The 20,335-nt window shown below is 36.8% G+C and overlaps 3 protein-coding genes across 3 annotated transcripts; all 3 read left to right on the plus strand.

Annotated features, from left to right (window-relative positions):
- The first annotated feature begins 3,303 nt into the window (after positions 1–3,303).
- LOC130718919 (chromatin remodeling protein EBS-like) lies at positions 3,304–4,259 on the plus strand. The gene has a single exon (XM_057569570.1). The coding sequence runs from the start codon at positions 3,411–3,413 to the stop codon at positions 4,002–4,004; it is 594 nt and encodes a 197-aa protein (XP_057425553.1). The 5' UTR covers positions 3,304–3,410; the 3' UTR covers positions 4,005–4,259.
- A 4,444-nt stretch (positions 4,260–8,703) lies between these two features.
- On the plus strand, positions 8,704–10,006 carry LOC130718914 (replication protein A 70 kDa DNA-binding subunit C-like). Its single transcript, XM_057569565.1, has 5 exons — positions 8,704–8,881; positions 9,130–9,397; positions 9,493–9,589; positions 9,679–9,800; positions 9,889–10,006. Exons 1-5 carry the CDS (start codon positions 8,723–8,725, stop codon positions 9,987–9,989), a joined length of 747 nt encoding a protein of 248 aa, XP_057425548.1. The 5' UTR covers positions 8,704–8,722; the 3' UTR covers positions 9,990–10,006.
- A 738-nt stretch (positions 10,007–10,744) lies between these two features.
- Positions 10,745–13,042, plus strand: LOC130719952 (uncharacterized). The gene is made up of 6 exons (XM_057570543.1): positions 10,745–10,824; positions 11,768–11,903; positions 11,971–12,125; positions 12,209–12,326; positions 12,399–12,587; positions 12,668–13,042. Exons 1-6 carry the CDS (start codon positions 10,745–10,747, stop codon positions 12,911–12,913), a joined length of 924 nt encoding a protein of 307 aa, XP_057426526.1. The 3' UTR covers positions 12,914–13,042.
- The last annotated feature ends 7,293 nt before the right edge of the window (positions 13,043–20,335 follow it).

Below are 20,335 nucleotides of genomic sequence, written 5' to 3' on the forward strand. Positions count from 1 at the left end.
AGCATTGATTGATTCTGCACCTAAACAATTTCCTCTACTGATCAACTTTAGATCAAATGAAAAACTGAAATGAAATTATCATGAAACATTCAATATTTGTTAATTAGATGAAGTGCAAATTGCCAAAACTTTGCCCTGGGCCTTCTGAGAGAATAATAGAATGGGTCAAATGTATGCTCAGGTGTTTATGGAATTGGGCCTTATACTGCAATCATCAACATTAAGATTTAAGGCTCGTTTCTCCTCTTTAAGTTTCATTTTCAAACTCCTTCTTGACGGAAAAAAAAATTGACAAAAAGAAATACTCTCACTAGTCAGTAGTCACTACCCTCTGCAAGAAAGTAGAGTCCAAAAAAAAAGAGATCAATTTCCCCTCACCGCCACCTCCGCTGCCACCTTTCCATGGTGGATGCCTCTGTTTGCGACTTGACTGCAGCTTAGGCTTGTATGGAATCTGCAGAAGTTCCTTTGTCTTCCATGTTCCAAGAGATGCTTATTTGACCCCATTTGTGTTGTTTAAGTCGTGATGGACTTCATTGTTTTTTGCACAGGTTACAACTCCTCCGGCAGAGCCGATTGAGTTGCTTATATAGGAGCGTTGTTCAAAAGGATTCTCACCTCTTTCGCTCAGAAGTCTTTTAGTCTCTCTGGATTTGGTTTTAGGGGGCTACTGTTGGGTCTTTAGGGTTTTTGCATCATGTTTTATGTTGTTATGTCAGCTTGAGTGGGCATGCTTGTTCTTTCATTTCCTCATGTGTATGTGCATTGTGAAAGCACTCATAGAGACTTGTTCTCGCATGTTGTAAGTGCTGTTTGGTAACCCTATGGGCTTTTATTCTATACTTCATTGACAAAAAAAAAGACTTTTTTTCCCTTTCAAATGTACACTTTAAAATAATGAATTGTAAGTTACCTGGACATTTGGCAGATATACATTTCATTTGAATGAGTCACATAAAGGTAGCTACAAATTAAATTAAATATAGTACTAAAGATGATCATAAGGCCAAAGTGATAGATACATAACAACTTCACAAATATAATAAAATTTCATCTTATTTTCATAAACAGGAAGATGCATAATAAATCTCAAGCACGCACTAAAATATTATCTTATTCTAACCCTGTCATTATCACTTTGTGTTTTCCACTTGGACTGCATTGTTTCAATCTCTTCATGATCTTCCTCATTTTCTTGGTCACCATTCTTGTAACTCAAATTGGGAATCTCTTTTTTTCTCTTCCCACCACCACCACCACCACCACCACCACCCTTAAGCCATTCCACCACTCAGCCATGCTAGGACTCTTATCAGGGCTACCATCCGTGCACCTCATAGCCAACGTGATCACAAATATCAACTCCTCCAAATCAAAATTCCCCTTCAGCTTTGGATCCGCAATGTGTTTGAACACGCCCTTGTGGAAATACGGCGTGACCCATTGAACAATGTCCCTTTTGATTCCTCCCGGGAGTTTCTCAATTGGTTTCTTTGCACTCACAATCTCCAAAAGCATAATCCTAAAACTAAAAACATCACAGCTCTCGGAAACTTTGTCCCACATCGCGTATTCTGGGGCTAAGTATCCGAGTGTGCCTTTAACCCTTGTGGTGAGATGGCTCACACTCTCTGCTAAATAATTTCTCAAGATCTTAATCAAAGACAGTTAATTAGCTCTGGCTCGCATATATGTTTACATATGGAATTAAACAAATATTCACCATAAGATGCTTTTGAGACAAGTTCTATCAGAAGAGGGGTCCAATGAAGAGATTCAATTAATTTGACCTAAGTAGTACATTTATTTAAAAAAATAATATTGCTCAAAATATTTTAAAATTAGTTTGGAAGTATGATTGGTGTTGTCATATTGATAAGCAAGTTAATTGTATACTAATTTACATGATAACTAAGTTAATAAGTAATGTTTCACATAAATCAATGCAAATTCTTAATGGTAATGATCTAGCTGTAACAAAAAAAAAATGTAACCAAAAAATGGTAATAATCTAGCGGTGAACGACGCAGCAAAGACGAAATGTCAATCTATTGCATAACATAATCGCAGACCTTACCCAACACATTGACTACAAATTCCACAAAAAGATTACATTGATTGCAAAACTGCTCCTCTCAATAGATTGAACTTAGTGTAAAAAATGTTTGGGATTAACCTTCAATGAAATGCATTCATTGGACTGGTAAGGGGTTGTCCGCTGGATATCCACTTGATTAGCGACTGAAGTTGACGGTCATTCTTCGAGCGCCCCTCACGCGTGATTAAGACTTAAGTGCTAGAGATGTTTGATTACGACCCACCTAGAGATTTCCCAACTAGCGAGTCATCTTACCATGTGGCGAGTCCATCTTGTCAAGCAGCGAGCCGTCATTCCAAGTAGCATAAGATCCTCCTTATTTGGCATGTAACTCGACCCTATTGAGCGAGTGATATGTTTCATTATATAGCGTGAATGGAGATTTGGACCAAGTTTTTGTAAGGCCAAGTCCAAATAGAAGTTAGTAGAAATGTTGTAGATAACAAGACTGAATAACTTATAGGTTGGTTTGTCTCTCCAAATAAGTTTCTTCGACAAAGAGCTAGCTGCAAAGAGAAGACTTATTTTCATTCTAGAAACTACCAACATATCACTCTCAATTGCATTGGAATTGCTAAAAGTAAACGTGACTTTATAAGCAAGTCATTCTTTTCCCTCTCACTATAGGTTGTTCTGAACAATGCCATCGTGGAGGTGAATTGTTTGATGGTTAGACATATATACAGAGAAGCTAATATAACTGCAGAGTGTCTAACTAACAGTAACTGTAATAGAATCGACCCTTTATGATTTTGTAATGAAAATAAGCATGTATTTAAGGGACATACATGAGAATAAGCATGTATTTAAGCATCTATTTTCTCTATATATTAATGATACGATTTATCCTTTAAAACGCAATACTTCCCTTATTTGGAACATACACGAGTTACTGAGTTGTTTCTAAAATGCGGTGTTTCACCACTATCAGTGGGAGGATAATACTTACACGGACTCTCTGCTAAGCATGGCGCGCATCAAGATGAGCCTCCTCCTGCCATTTTGCACCCCTTGGAGGGTACGAGACTCTTCCTCGTGACTGTTTCTATGAGTATCTCTTTCGTGAGGCCTAAGTCATGAGATCTCTCTCATTTCATTTTTCTTCATGAAATATAACAAACAAAAAAAAGTAAGTAGAATCATTCTTCCAATGGGGCCTTTGTATGATTCTCATGGACCCTGGTGGGTTATCCTCTCTAGCAGGCCCATTTCCTCTACCAGAGTTTGACACAAAAACTCACACCACAGGGTTAGGGTTCATCCGTTTCAACCCACATTCTCAGAACTCAGAAGCACCGTTTCTCCGATCAACATGGTGAAAACGAAGCCAGGCAAGTACGACGTGGACTCCTACACCATCAAAGACACCAACACGGTCGTCAGAGCCGGCGACTGCGTTCTGATACGGCTGCCCTCCGACACCTCGTCGTCGAGGCTTCTCCACTCCCTAGCCCGCGTGGAGAACATCGTGCAAGACAGCATGAACAGCGTCGGCGTACGCGTGCGGCGGTATTACCGACCCGAAGAGTCGATTGGGGGTCGCCGGAAGTTCCATGGCATCAAAGAGCTCTTCCTCTCTGACCAGTTCGATGTTCAGTGTGCTGACGCCATTGTAGGCAAGGTTGTTGTGCACTCTTTGAAGAACTATTCTAAGCTTGAGAATGTGGGTGCTGAGGATTACTTCTGTAGATTTGAATACAAGGCTACTACTGGGGTTTTTTCTCCTGATCGTGTTGCTGTGTATTGCAAATGTGAGATGCCTTATAATCCTGATGAACTCATGGTGCAATGTGAAGGGTGCAAGGATTGGTTTCATCCTGAATGTTTGGAAATGGCTGTGGAAGAAGCAAGGAGATTGGAACCTTTTATGTGTTCTGAATGTGGGTTGGAGAAAGGTGGAGCCTAAGCGGCGGTGGAAGAGAAGAGATGACCCTAATGCAGAATTTAGTCATGCCAAATCCAACTGGTCTATGGTAATTTCTGTGTGTGTGTGTTGTGCAGATTCTTATACAGGCTATAAACATGTTAATATTTGACTCAGATTATGTATTTATCGGTGTTCGATTATATGACAGACATTGTTCTGTTTTCATGAAAAAATATTGTTGGATGCTGTGGTGTTGGTAGTTGAGAATGCTTGAATTGATTGGATTATGCCTCCCTTTTCACATGTGCTTTTTGATGAATGGAATCATATTCATAATTCATGTGATTCTATAATTTGGAAGTGTATTCCTTGTGTCATTCTCAGTGTTGTTAATTGTGGATGGCGGGTTATGGCGGGATTTCGGACATCACAAATAATGGCGGGATATGGCGGTGGTCATATGGTGGGATATCGGTCATGGCGGAAAGCCAAAAAACCGCCATTAGAAACTGCCATGGCGGCGCCATTGCGGATATTTGATAAGCTGAAATCCCGCCATACATGACAAATAATGGCGGGATATCGGTCATGGCGGAAAGCCAAAAAACAGCCATGAAAAATTGTTGTTGGCTGCTGTGGTGTTGGTAGTTGAGAATGCCTGAATTGATTGGATTATGCCTCCCTTTTCATATGTGCTTTTTGATGAATGGAATCATATCCACAATTCATGTGATTCTACAATTTGGAAGTGTATTCTTTGTGTCATTATCAGTGTTGTTAATTGCAGATGTCTGGTCATGGCGGAAAGTCGGAATCCCGCCACACATGAAAAATAATGGCGGGATATCGGCCATGGCGGAAGGCCAAAAAACCGCCATGAGAAACTGCCCTGGCGGCGCCATTGCGGATATTTGATAACACTGGCCATTCTTTGGTCTGTTTGGATTGGTAGAATTAATGGTAAAGTTTTTTTAGTGGAAGCTGTTTGATTTTACCCAACTTTTACATTTGACATAGCCATCCAAAAATTCTGGGGTTTGGTTTAGCTTTCTTAGTGTCCAAAACATGATGTGATTTACTCTGCTCCCTTGTTCCACAAGTGTGATGAAGATAGCATGTCAATGCCAATCTCTATGCTAAATTATGATGCTGCCGCAGGGGAATGACAGAGGAAAACAGAAGGTTCTGTTTTGTGAAATTAAGTTTTGCACTTAAGTGTTTGTGTTGGTGATGGAGTGGAAACAAGAGAGAGAATGACAATGAGAGAAATAAAGAGAAGTAGAAGGCAGTGGCATGTGCAAGAAGTGAGGGGGTGGGATTGAATTTGCAGTCGCCAATAGTGGCATGGGGTATGAGTCAAATGAATGAGCTAGCTGTATTAGATTTTGAGGTATAGGATATGTGCTTTTGAAGCTGAGGTGCAAGGTATATTATATGCTCTTAATTTTGTTGTGGGTTGGGTGAATAGTGGTTCAAATAGACCATTTTATCTCTGAAGGTGAATATTTTGAAAAGGCAAGCCTCAGCGCAATAGTTGCTTCCTTGTGATTTTGTTGTCACAGATTCGAGCTATGGAATAACCGAATAAGCCTCTTGCAAAAATGTAAGGTAAAACTGGCTACATTAGATCCATAAAATGAGTCTGGCCCCTCCTTGAACCCCGAGCATAGCGGGAATTTTATAGTTTATAGCACTAGGTTTGTCCCTCTTTTTGATGCCTTAGTGGAGTGATCAACTGATTGACTGCGTTTCTGTTGTCTATGTGTTTAGCAGTTTAGGCAACAAAATCAATTTGCTGATATGTTAGCAAAACTAGAAAGTTCGATTTATGATCTTTATGCTAAACTCATGTATTGACCCATTTGATAGGGTTGTTCTCAGGAGTCAGGAATTTTTTATTTATATCAATGTCATTCTTGTTTTATGCTTTGGTAAAGGTGTCATAGATGTTTCCTACCTTATCCTTTGTCCTATTTGAGTGGGTGGTACTCAAATGTTAGTTTAAAAAAAAAAGTTTGAACGGATAGATTTGGATTATTCAACTAAATTATTTAGCATTATCCAGCTAATCAAACTTAAATCTTAGAGATTGAATGAAAGCTATTTTGACAAATTTATTTATTCATTGGGTGCATTCTGCCGTGATGTTGTCTTTGACTGGAAGTTGTATTGATGGATTATATTCAAGTGTTGTATTATATATGATGGAATAATGGGGTTAATCAAATGCTGATACGAGGGTGACATACTCAAGATTTGGTATTGATTTGAGTATTTTTTCCACTTAATTAAACGCTTAAAATATGTTTTTTGTCCTTGTAAAAATGAAAATTTGGTTTTAGTCCCTAGAAATTATTTACTCCCTAAAAATCATGTGGGTTTTATTGAAGGAGAGCTCATTCTTCGATTGGTCGGACAAGGGCTATGTTTGTTTTTCTATTTGCACCCTTGAATGTGCTTTTGAACTGCACTGAACACTGTGCCATTATGTTTGGATAGTTTGAACCAACTTTCATCCTAACTCAGTTTTGATCCAAAACTCACTTTCACCCAACTTAACAAAATCATCACTTTTACTTTAGCTTTGAGAAGTTGAGGATAATTAGTCTTCATAATGTCATAATTGACCCTAAGTAACAAAACATTTATTTAATCTTCAGTTTATTTAATTTTTTTATTAATTTTTTTTTACTGAAAATATTTTTTTTAACAACGTAATTTTTTATTAGTCTTAAGTTTATAGATTTTGACTATTTACATTTTTTATTTTCTTTAAAATTTCATATTAACTACAGTACAAGAGTAGTTAAATGTATAAAAAAAAGAGTAGTTAAATAATAATGAATGAATTTTTTTTTCATATTAATTTTATTATAAAAATCATACCCTTTTTAGTAATTGTACAACCTAAAGTGCTTTTCATTGGTATTATCCAAACATGATTCATGATATCAAACTCTGTTTCGAAATAAAAGTATCCAAACATAAATCACATTACAACTAATCTACTTTCACTCAAACTCTGTTTTCCAAATCTACATTCACTCAAACTCTGTTTCGCAAACTGAAATCCAAACACACACAAGGATAACTCTTCAGGAGATGGTTGTTGAAATTACCATGTGCCTTCACAAGTCACAACTTTGTTGGTTAGTTTTTGTTTGGCCTGGGTGCAACGTATGGTGATGTTAGGAAGTGAAACAAAGCTGTTGATTGCCGGGCAAATTATGCACAAACTTGATTCAAACATTTTGCACGGACCTTATGTACTCACTTGATGTGCACTTGTGCATAATGATTGAACTAATCATTAAATTGTGAAGGATATGCCAAAATAAAATAAGAAAACATTTTCTTCTTCTTTCAAAAGCAATTTGTACTAATATCCAAATTCAGTAATTTGAGAACACCCCTCCCAAGTTAACATGAATACCAATGCAAAATCTAGCTTATTTTCACCTCAAACTCTAACTAAGCAAAATTGTACTCGTTATTATAAAAGTTATCAAAAAATATCTCATATAAGCGTGAGAAAATTACAAATTCCCACCACTTAAATAAGACATCGTTTTGAAGGATAACTCAAATGATAAGAGTTAGAGATATATATGTTGGGGAGGGGAAAGTTAAGGGATTAATCATTGGAGGGGAAACTTGGCCGATAAAACTTCGGAGTGCATCTTCCCTCACTCTACGAGGTCCCCCTAATTTCCCCCTAAAAGTAATTATATGATTCTTTCCCCCTCCATTATCTAATTATGTGATTTGCACTATAGCTGTGATTAAATTATAGGGAGAGACCGACTCTATATATGCTTCTCCATATCTAATAAAATATGTTCTTTTTAGTGAGAGATGTTAAAACTTAAAAGCATTATTTGGTGTTGATCTACTTTGTTTTAGGATTTATCCGTTAACAATGATAAATTCCCCATATCATAGAACTCAAATTCTATTTTGTCAGGTTCTAACTAGCTATCTGCCGACTAAACAATACCCAGGTTAATCAATGCAAAACCTTAAACTGTGAACTTCATATTGAGCTCATGGAATTCTTCCTCAGCATTGTGAACTTTTCTCTTTTGACTAGCTTCACCTTACATACACCAATATAATGGTTTAAGGCAGATATAACAAATAAAATACAACTTTGTCCAATGCAGTGCAAGAAAAGTCTTAGTTCAAAAAGTTTAAAGGGAGTAAATTATCTGTAAATTAGTTCTAACACTAAGAACATATTGTGTAAATAATTTGTATTAAATGTTAGTAGTACTAAAAATATGGTTCATGAATAAACCAAATTTTAACATAGTTTAATATAGAATCAACAAAAAGTGGTACAAATGATACACTTTCAACCCACACTAGCTAGCATACATTCCAATGGAAAAAAAAAACACACACACACAATTTTACAAAGAAACAAAAGAGTTGGATTGGATTAAAAGACTTTTACATCCAACCCAACTCTAATACAAACATATTCTAAAAGTTAATAGCATTTGAGATCAAATCAAGCATTTTACCACATGATACAGCCTTTCTTAATTAAGGGTGGCTTTGATCTACAGAGTTGACGGAATCTATAACTAACTAAAGCTAGAGGGTTTTCAGCACTGTTCATCAAAAGAAATCTGCAAGGGCCGGGTCAAAGGTCGGGTCTTGGAGCGGGGTTTCCGTGTCCTGTGTAGAGATCCGAGTCGTACCTCCAAGGTAGGCAATATATTTCCGTGTCCTTTGATTGAGGTTTTTGTGTCATGGCGTCGTTGGCTTCAAACTTGAATTCTGTTGCCAACCTTTGTAATGGAAGAGAATCATGGAGGATCAAGGTCCGTGTTGTTAGGATGTGGGAGATGTGCCCAATTTCTGAGCCAGGGAAGCCCTTTGCTGTCCAGATGGTGTTAATTGATGCTGAGGTATGGTCTTATTCGGTTCATGTCTTAATCTGTATGAATTGCATCTATGTCAAAGCTGTATATTGCTTAATCTTTAGTGTTTAATTGTGTTTTCAGTAGTATTTTGTTGTTTATAATGCCAATTAGCTGATGGTGTATACTATGATGTGTGGCTATCACTATTTTTGGTTTTGATTTTATACTGTTATGTATTAAAGAATGAGTTTTTCAGTTATTGGCAACTGTAGATGACTGTTTCTTATTTACAGGGCCAGAGAATTGAGGCCACTATCAGGAAATCGCTCATAAAGAAGTTGTTTGGTGAGATTGTTGAAGGAAACATATACAGGATAACCTATTTTGCTGTGGTTCCTAATCTTGGAGTTTACAAGGCTGCTCGACATGAATTCAAGATCATCTTTAATAGCAGGACAAAGATAGTGCCTGAAGAATCCAATCTCATTCCTTTGTATGGATTTGCCTTTATGAACTCAGCTGAAATTTCTGACATCATGGGTGAATCTGAACATCTCATTGGTGGGTAATTTCATAGTTTCTATCTTATTGTTTGAGTAAGTTAGCTGCCCATTTTCAGGCCTTAATTTTAATTTGCTGCATATTTGTTAAAACAGATGTGATAGGATTGGTTACTGCAGTTTCCCGTGAGAAACAATATACCAAAGGTGCAAATATTACAAGGATGATTGAGCTCCAGCTGACTGATCATAGGTATGGTGTACTCATGCTTGCACCAATGATTCCCCACACAGTCTTTTATCCAAATACTTTTTAATACTTGGTTGTGTTGATTTAATTAGGGGAAGTGTCCAATGTACCTTTTTTGGAAGCTATGTTGATGTTATTACTCATCATGTTCGAGAGAATGGACAAGCTATGCCGGTGGTTGTTATCCAGTTTGCTAAGATCAAGACTTTCAAAGGTTATTTGTGTGAAATATTTACATTCTATGCTACTTGACATCATTTGCACTAAAACTGTTTGAATTCTAATAAAAATTTTGTTTGTAGGAAATGTTGTGATTCAGAATGTTATGCATGCTACAAGGATTATGTGGAATCATGAAATTCCAGAGGTTGTTGATTTCCGCAACAGGTGTGTGCACTATTAAATCCTTTTCATTTTCTGTACTCACTCTTGAATTTGTCCCTGTCTTTGTCTCGCCGTCTGAAATTAGTCCCTCCCCGGAAAATTTGCAAATCTGGGTCCTCTCGTTTGCAATAAGTCTGGAGCAGGTCCTCGCCGGAGGCCGGAGCTCCGGCGAGTGATGAATAGGCATGCTGACTGGGATAAAAACGCTGACGTGGATTTTAAAAATAAATAAAAAATAAAAAAATAAAATAGAATTCAGATTTATTAATCCAATTAACTAAAAAAATCTAATTAACTATCTAACCCTAGTCTAATTCACAAAATCAATTTACCAAAATAAAAAAAAAAAAAATGGTGAAGTTAAACACATTCGTGTTCCTGCTCCTCATCTCCATGTTCATCATCTTCATCTTCTCCATCACATCATCTTCTTCCTCATCACCTCCTTCAACAGATCTGTGTTCCTGCTCCAGCTTCTTCACCCGCAACCCTCCCTCACCCGCAACCCACCCTCACTTCTTCCAAAACAGAGCTTCTGAACCCATCCCTCCCTCACCCGCGACCCACCCATGAAACCCACCCCCACCCAGAACCCATCGCAACCCACCCCACCACATGCAATCCAACTCAACAACAACCTTCTTGCGGAGCCACCTTGGACGCTGTCGCCTTTGATTTCTTCTGAGGCTTCTCTGACTTCTTCTCTGTTTTCCCCTGTTTCTGCATCTCAGCCAAGCCTTCACAAATGGCCTGAAGCTTTGCATCAACAGAGGAATGCAGAGGCTTGTACTCGCCGAAATCTCCGCCGATGGAGGATCCCTGGTGGCGGAGGTTGGGAATCGGAGTGAAGAGAGGTAGATCGAAGTGGTGCCCTCACGGCCTCACCCACCCTCACCCTCATCCACATGCAACCTCAACCCAACACTAACCCACATGCAACCCTAACCTGCAAAAGAGGAAAAGATCGACCCACATCAATTCTCACCCACCGCAACCCTAACCTTCAAACCCAGGTGCGAATCGGAGTGAAGAGGGGGTAGATCGAAGTGGTGGGTCGCAGTACCACCACCGTAGCAGCACCACGAACCAAGCTGACCTCGCCATAACCGACACCACATCCTCTTCATCTTCCTCTTCCCAGTAAACAAGTTGAAGAACAGAGTGTCAATTGAGGGGTTCTGGGTTTCTAGGTTGGATGAAGTTGGGGGGGGGGGGGAATCGATGGTGGGGTTATGGGTTCTGGGAATTTTGTGGTTCATAGTGATGGGGTTTTGAGTTTGAAAGATTGCAGGGTTTTGGGTGGAGAGCGTGAGGGTGAAGATTGTAGGGTTGTGTCTGTTGTTCCTGCTGTATTTTTGCACCCTGTTTGTTGTTTCTGAAACTCTGTAATTCGGTTTCCTTTGATGATGAAGAAGAAGATGAAGGAGTAGTAGATGATGAGATGAATTTCTGGGTCCTTTGGAGATGATGATTTTGTGAAGATGAAGATGATTTTGGGTTAATTTGGGGGAGGGGGGGACTTTTAATTGAATAAAACTAATTTGTATTTTATTTTTAATTTTTAATTTTTTTCCCTTGACACGTCAGCGTTTTTATCCCAGTCAGCATGCCTATTCATCACTCGCCGGAGCTCCGGGCTCCGGCGAGGACCTGCTCCAGACTTATTGCAAACGAGAGGACCCAGATTTGTAAATTTTCCGGGGAGGGACTAATTTCAGACGGCGAGTCAAAGACAGGGACCAAGTAGAGGATTAACCCCTTTGATTTATAATATTTATATTTTTTGGCACATATAAGCATTGCTCTCCATGGGATTGATCCTGATCTTCCCCTCACTAAGATTGAGGATGATGTGCGCGTCTTAACAATTGAAGAAGAATTTCTTACATTGTTCCCTAGGAAAAAAATCCAAGAAGTGCATGAAACTGCTGAGGTATGTTTCCTGAATGCATTATAAACTCGACCAGAAAAAAGTGATCTGACCTGTTGTGAAATATTAGGCTGGGGTGTTTGTGGTGTATGCTAAGATTGCTGGACTGGTTGATGGTGAGAAATGGTGGTATTCAGCATGTCGCTGCCACCGTTCTGTGTCTGTTGAAGATGGCACATACTATTGCCCTGGATGTGACAGCAATGTGCTTGAAGTTACTCCACGGTTAGTTAGCTATTTTTGTATAGTCATGTGATTAGTTAGTTGTTACTATTTTACCACTTACTAATGCAGTGAATTTGATTCAGTTTTAGGGTCAAGGTAGAGGTGTCTGATGGAGAAGAGGATGCAAGTTTTGTCATGTTTGACACTGACTGCCAGAATGTGCTCATGAAAACATGCAAGGAGTTAGTTATTGGTTCAAAGGTATTGATTCTATTCCAATTTGCAAGTATTTGATGGTTGAAGTTATTTTATAATACTATTTATTTACTCCAGGTAAAAAGTAATTCTGAGTTGCCTCAAGTCCTGAAGACACTGATTGGGAAAGAGTTCCTCTTCAAAATTGAGAAATCAGCTGATCATGGTGCTAAGTATGATGATTCCTACAAGGTTAAGAAAGTATGTGCTGATCAGAATGTGATTGATCTGTTCAAGGATGCTGACAAAGTTAACACTCCCCAAAGGGTACGATTCCAGATGATAAACTGTCCTTGGGCTGTCTATTTGAGTGCTTAACTTATTCTTTTTATTATGTATATGTACAGTCAATCAAGGTGTCCAAGTTCCCCAATTTGGAAGATGGAGAAAGTAGCAACACTTCTCCTGGTATGGGTGGAATCTATTCTGGAAACAAATCTGAGATTGATGCTGCTGTGAAGTCACTTGAGGACATATCTCCTTTAGGGAGTTTTGCTTCTCCATCCTTTGTTGAAGCCGATGATGGTGGTGCTTCCTGCCCCAAACCTGCCAAGAAACTAAAGATGAAGTGTGTGAAAATAGAGAAGGAGTAGTCATGAATGGTAGAACTTTGCCTCGACTTGCTGGGGTTTAAATAATGCAGTTGGTTGTTTCAATGATGTTACATTCTTACCAATGTATCACATTGTTCGTTTGTTTGTTTCTTTCCTTTTATGTTAGTGAACTGCATTGTGGTGAAGGTCTTTAGGTACTACTGTAATTTGTGTAGTGTATTTTGTGTAGTGTATGTTTACTAAAAACTGAGATGTGTTTACTTAGTTATGTCTAGGAGTGTGTGCTAACTAGCTCCATTATATGTATTAGTGTCTACTAAGCTATCTCCAGTAGGTAGAATGTGTACTCCATGTGCCTTAGAATGAAACTATTGCTGCATGTATTCAATGGGTTTAATGGATGTAAGCATTGTGTTATAAAAGATGATGTTGTTCAGTTTTTTCCTGCCTTTGCCTTTTCTATTATCTTATTTAAGCATGTAGTATACAACTTATGAGGAATATATGTACATCATGGATCAAAGATATCAATCTTCAATTATAATCGTCATAGATTATAAGATTCACTAAGAATGTAACTTTGCCAATGTGAGTAAATGTATGGGACATAGAAAGGGAAGAAATGCAAGATTCATCATCATGTCATTTTATTCATCATATAGACTAAATAATACATATGTGTACTAATTCAATATTTGTTAATCCACATACTGGATTAAGACATGCATGATGGCTCATCACTAATCCAAAGAGACTAGGTGTTAACAAAGTGAGCTAAGCTGATATCCATTAGCAGGACACAAAATTAATCTGAGCCCCAAAACTGAGACAAACAAAGCACACAAATTTTCTAAACTAATAATAAATCACATGTATTCTATAATACTTACACAATTAGCAAATAATACCACCATTGGATATCTTAATCTAATTGAAAACATGGCAATTCAAAATGCAATGGCACTCTATTGGATATCTTAATCTAATTGAAAACATGGCAATTCAAAATGCTCATTGTACTATATTTTGAAATCAAATTTTTGGTGATTACGTAGTTATCTACTAACCCAACAAATTATTGTTTTTATTGTTATATTTTTTTAAATAATATGTTTAGAAATCTTTTAATTTGCTATAGGTAAATAATTTAAACTGGATAAATTTGTTATGAATTACAATTTTTGAATCAAATCATTCCTTTTGCACTTGATTTTCAAATCAAACATTGTGTGAACAATTTTTTAATCAATCACCGAATAAGTATAGGTTGTTACTGTTTTTTTTTTAAACAATAGAAGCAGGAATATATTAATTTGTTATAGACAAGTATTTTAAACTGAATAATTCTGTTACCAATTACATATTGATATGGTTGTAAAATTATATAATTGATAGACTTTTGGAGTGGAGTTAAAAAATCATAAAATTCTAATGAGCACTAAGCAGATGATTTTTTGGTATTTGAAGACACGTTTACAATACAGTAGAGGAACTCCTTGACTCATGGCAGATACGTGTTCTGAAGCTATGCTCCAAGCAAATTTTGCATCCAATCTAGCATCATTTTAATCCTTATGCAACTGAACGAGATACATCAAAATTCCAGTCGAACATATCTCACGATTAGGTGAAGATGATGATAACTGAGTTGATGGTTTGTTGTTGCTTTTGCATCCATGGCAGAGTGACCATACTGTACAGTGTAGAAAAGTGCAGCTCCTTCAGTCAGTGTTAGTTCCCCAACTAACTTTAGTTCATCCATGATTGAAGTCCTATCTGGTTTAGTTTGCTTAGTTAGATGGCTTAGTCCAACGTGAAACCATCTCCTCAACTAGAAGGGGTTATTGTTTTATTACTTTTAGGGCTGAGTATCAAATCAGTATCACAAGTAGCCCCAATTTAGGGATTTTACAGCAGGTAAATCTCCTCTCTGGATTTGTTGTACTTCCTCCTCTCATTTTTTTTAATCAAAATTCTTATGCTAACCCATAGTACAGTTTTTGAATAAAAAACTAATTTTTCTCTGTTATATATAGTTCAGTGTTGCTTAGCCAAGACACCCTCTATTACTGTTTGGTTTTATTCAGTTGCATAAACTATGCCTCTTCTCCTTGATGCATGTGATAGTGTTAGGGAATTTTGCAGGCAAGATAAGCCATGGAGAATTAAGGCACGTGTGATTAGATTGTGGGAACTTTCTCAAGAACTGAGTTCAATGAACTTTTACTCTATGGAGATGATACTCCAAGATATTAAAGTAAGAGTAATAACAGCCATATAATAAACCTTCATATTTAAAGACAAACTATGTTGTTTATTGTGCTGTTCTGTTATTTTCCAGAATATGCTGTTGTTATTAAGTTGTTATTTTGTTTCCTTTTTATGTACACAACTTAAATATGATGCTTATTCTGCTGGTGTGATGTTTAATGTAGGGGGACAAAATGCATGGAGTTGTCTGCAAGAATCATTCACTAAACCAGGTTGTTACAGAGGGTTGTGCATACATAATACATGGAGTCAAGGTGATTTGGAATGATGGTACCTATCACTTTATGGGTCAGAAACTGAGGTTGCTATTCAGCAGTTCCACCATGTTTATTCTTACTGAAGACAAGAGAATCTCTCTGGATGGTTTGTCTTTTCTTGACACAAGACAAATCCAACGTGTCAGGAATCCCACTCAACCTTTAATAGGTAAATTACATTTTTTAAGGAAAAATTTGTTGCATTTTAATGGTGCTACCAGATTTAATCTGCATAAGACCTCTAGACACCTGCACTGTTACTCAAAAAACAATAACTTAGCAGTATGCATTATAGTTCAGTTAGTAATGGTGTGTATCTCTGCAGATATTATGGGGATGTTGACTGCTGCTTCAGCTGAGAGGATTTGGATAAGGGATGCTGTTTTGCAGAAAATGATTGTTGTTGATCTACAAGACACAAAGTCAGGAACAAAACCTATAATACCATCTTCAAACTTATTTAAGATTCAGCTTTTTTATGATGAGTATTCTGTTGTACAGGGGTTCTATAAGGGTTGTTATAATAGGTGATCATGCTGAGTTTTTGAGCAACTTCCTTTGCTCTAACTGGACACGAAGGCCTATACTGGCACTCCAACTTGTGAGAGTTAAGATAGAACAAGGTTATTCCATATTTTCTACTTCCACTACTGATCTAATTGTTTTCATTATAAACTGGGTTCTTAATTTGTATCACTAACACTATTCATGTTTTGCAGATAAGTTATATGTGTTTTCAATGGCACCTGTGTCCAGGCTTTTTGTGAATCCAACTTTTGATGGTGCTCTGGATTTGGTTGATAGGTATAAACCTGTAAACATTATACATTTATCTTATTGACATGGTCTAACTATTTATGAAAATTTCAGACTAGAGGCTATGGGTGTAAGGCAAGCTGAACCAGTTGAATATATTTGGCCCAATGAAGATCAGTCTCATATCAGAGATGAGATGCTTAGTCTTTACCCTAGGAAAACAATCACCCAACTCATAGAGACCACTGAGGTTTGGACTAAGATTAGTTTTCTTACATCTATCCTTTTTCTGATACCATGATATCTAACATCTAAATTCACCATGTATAAACAGGATGGAATATTCGTTGTTCACGCTGGAATTGTTGGTTTGATCAGAGATGGTCATTGGTCTTATCCCTCCTGCCGATGCTATGCTGAACTTCTTGGATTAGGTGGTAGATTTGAATGCTTGAAATGTGGCAGAATTGTAGGAAATATGCAAAGAAGGCATGGATTTATTCATAAAATTAATTACTGCAAGTTTATCTATATGATTAAAACAACCATAAGGATATTTACTAATCAATGAGATTACAATCTGTTTAGGTACCGGCTGAAACTTGAGGTCTTTGATGGCTATGCCAGTTCCATATTTGTGCTGCATGACTCTGAGACTAGACATTTTATGAATTTATCATGCGAGGATTTGATTCTGAATATGCAGGTATTCATATAAAATTAGATTATCTCATTCCATCATGAAGTCTAATATATCTGTATGCCAAAGATTTAATGATATCAATTACAGCAATCAATGGAGGACCCATTTGAGGAGGACTACCCAGCTGTACTTGAAGAAAAAATTGTTGGTAGGGAGGTGTTATTCCAAGTCAGAAATGATTGTTCATATCAATTCAATGGGGGTGAATGTTTTGATGTAATGAGAATATGTGAAGATCATCAACTCATTGATGAGTTCCACAACTTGCAGCTGGTTGTTACCCCCAAGAAGGTATTGAAAATTAAATTAACTTTGCAGCTCTTATTCTTAATTCTGCACTACTACTGTATACATTAGACATAAGTAATGAACCTGCACTAATTATTTCTGATTTTTGTACAGTCCATATTCAAACCAAAGTTCTCTGTGATTGATCCAACACCTAAGAACCAAGAGAATGTGATAAATAGTTCAGTAAATTCATCTGCTACTGAGGGCAGGAGAGATTATGCAATTGTAAAACCACCAATCAAGAGGAAGCTGATTCTTGACATGGATGATGGGCATGATGAAGTAACTCATGGATGCAAGGACAGTATGCAGTATCTGAAGAAGCATTCTGTCTCTCATGATGGTGTAGTAGCTGCTAACAATATCAGTGTTCAAGAACATATGTCTGACACGAATTACAGTGCAGATCATTGGGTTTCACAAGTGGTTGAAGAAATGAAAAATTGTACTGATGCTGAAAGGGCTGCTAAGGAACTAGCTCATATAATCAAGGAAAGGAATGCAAAAGAAAAAGGGAAGGGGCTGTTAAATGAGTTAGGAGCTGAAGTTTTTTATGAACATGAGAACCATACACCCAAATATGCTGCTGGAGTTGCATCCAATTCAAGTACAAATTATGCAAAGGTTGGATTGAACAGTGACTCAGTGACTGATGATTTAGCAGCTGGATTTGAATTTATTGAAAAGTCAGAGGCTGAGTCTTTCATTCCAGGGATTGGTGGAAGTAATGCAGCATCACTTGATGTTTTTCAACTACCTGAGAACTTTGATAGCCTGTATAAAACTGCAATTATTGATGAAATTATGAATTTGGGTGTATCCGGACAGAACTCAGTTGACATCTGTTGTGATGATGATGCTATGCTTGGTCTTGATGGATGGATTGAGATCAATGGAATTGGGACTGAAGACCATTTGTTCCAGCCTTAATGAGAGTGGTGCCCTTTGTAGTATTTTATGTCTTCTATTAGGTATGTTGTCTTCCATTAGGGAAGAGTGCTGTTATATCATGTCATCTATTTCAAATTCCAGGAAGCAATCTTTTGAACGTGTGATATTATTTTATCATCTAATTGCATGATATATATCATGCATGGGTGATATGTATGTATCACATGTGTTTGTTGCTGTCCTTCTAAATTGACTATGTAGTATGTAATCTAGGTCTCTCTGTAATTTAGGATGATGTCTTCAAGTAGTGAAGATTGTTGTTAGTTTCTGTTATGTCTTTAAATTTCCACAAAGCAATCTTTTGAGTGTGTGATATTATGTTATCACATACCTGCAAGCATCACATGTATTGCATGGGTGATATGTATGTATCACATGTGTTTGTTGCTACTGTCCCAATCAACTATGTAACCTCTGCTCTTCATGAATATATTGACAGGTCTTTGTTTTCTTAGCTATCCATATTCCTTATTTTTTCTAAGTCTCTTTTCTCTTTATTACATTCCCTGTTAATTTGCTTCCTCCATTGAATGATCTATATGAAGATGGTTAAAAGTGCAGTGCACTTTTATGGTTGTTGTGATCCTACTGTAAAGTTAAAAAGAATATATTTCCCACTTACTCCTTATTTCCCTCTTAATTAGATTAACACTAATTGTGTGAATTGACAAACACCACCAAGTATCATATGCCACGAGTTCCATACTACAATGGCAGAATGTAACACTTGAATCACAGTAAAAATATAAAAGGAGTGAATCTTAAGAATAATCTAATATTAAGATTTTCTCCAACTTTGAATTTTTATCAGATTAAAGGGAGGGAAATTGTTATTAATTGAGGACAGTGCTGTAATGTTCCATATTTGAGTCTGATGTTAGATTATTTAAAATGAAAATTGAGTCATTAGAAGTTCTTTTCCAGACTAAATTGGTTTAGTAGCTCTAGATAATTGAAAACCAACATGGCTGAAAGAAGATTGAAGATACTGACAAAGTTTGAATTCTATTTTTCTTCATATATGTTACTATAAGAATTATACTCATATACTAACAATTGCACAAATGTTGGTTTCTGATTTGTTTCATCATAGCTCAAAACATCCGTTTTTTGCTATCCATATCTAATATTTAAAGATAAATCATATTTAGCATTTGCTCATAAACAACTGTTTTTTGTCCTATATGGATTCTCTCTCATGCTATATGATAGCTTGATAGATGATACACCCAATATAGCTTCCTAATCATAGTATCAGTAGATGTGCAGCAGCTATAGATTTGGAGAAGATATGGTAAGAGGTATGCTTCCACCATCTGAATTGTATATAAGTCTAATACTTTGTACTCATCTTCACCATAACCAAACAATCACCTTCTTAATTTTGTGCGGATTTTTCATGCAATACAACTGATACTACTTTAATCTAGAATCAGTAGGAGTTTCCCACGTCCAGCAAAATGAAACCCACCCTGAATGGTGAGCCTAACCCAAATTATAGATTTTTGTTCTTGAACTGATATATTTCAGTTCTAATTTAATCATCCTTATCTACTTTAAGGAATCATGGTTGCAGTTTTGTTTTCCCCCTTTTACTAAGTAAATTTACACATGCATGGATGAATGATGTTATCAATGATTCACATCACATCCAATCTTCATCAATGTCTATTTGCTTTAAGATATTAATCAACAGAAAAGAAATCAGGCAACTGGTAGGAGTAAGTTGTTGATTTTAGTGAGTCTGAAGCAGAGTTTGTTAGTAACGTTCTTTGTAAATTAAAATATGGAGTGGTGTTTAGAGTAGAAGTAGCTATCTATTTTCAAGATCTTTGCCTGCTATTTAAAGATCACTGCAAACCTCCTGCAAAATACTTAATTAATGTGTTGTTGCAATGTCTGTTGTAAAATGCATATCATTCCATATCATCAACGGCCTTATGTTATCAACATGTTCAATCAAGAGATACAATTTATCCTATCTCCATATTCATTCATCAATATCCTCTCATCATATTTTGATTCTGATTTCTTCTGATAAATGGACAATATATCATCATCATTATTGTGAATGTATCATGATTAATGATGTAGTCTAATATAATTTCCTTCTTATGATTAATCACAGATACAATGAACTTACATCTTCATCAGTTGAGCACATCATCCAACCAGATCACAGGTTTTACATCTTCATCTATAATGCCCCCCCAAGATAGAAGTAATCTGAAA

Source organism: Lotus japonicus, chromosome 5 (genome assembly GCF_012489685.1).
Source record: "Lotus japonicus ecotype B-129 chromosome 5, LjGifu_v1.2".
Lineage (NCBI taxonomy): Eukaryota > Viridiplantae > Streptophyta > Magnoliopsida > Fabales > Fabaceae > Lotus > Lotus japonicus.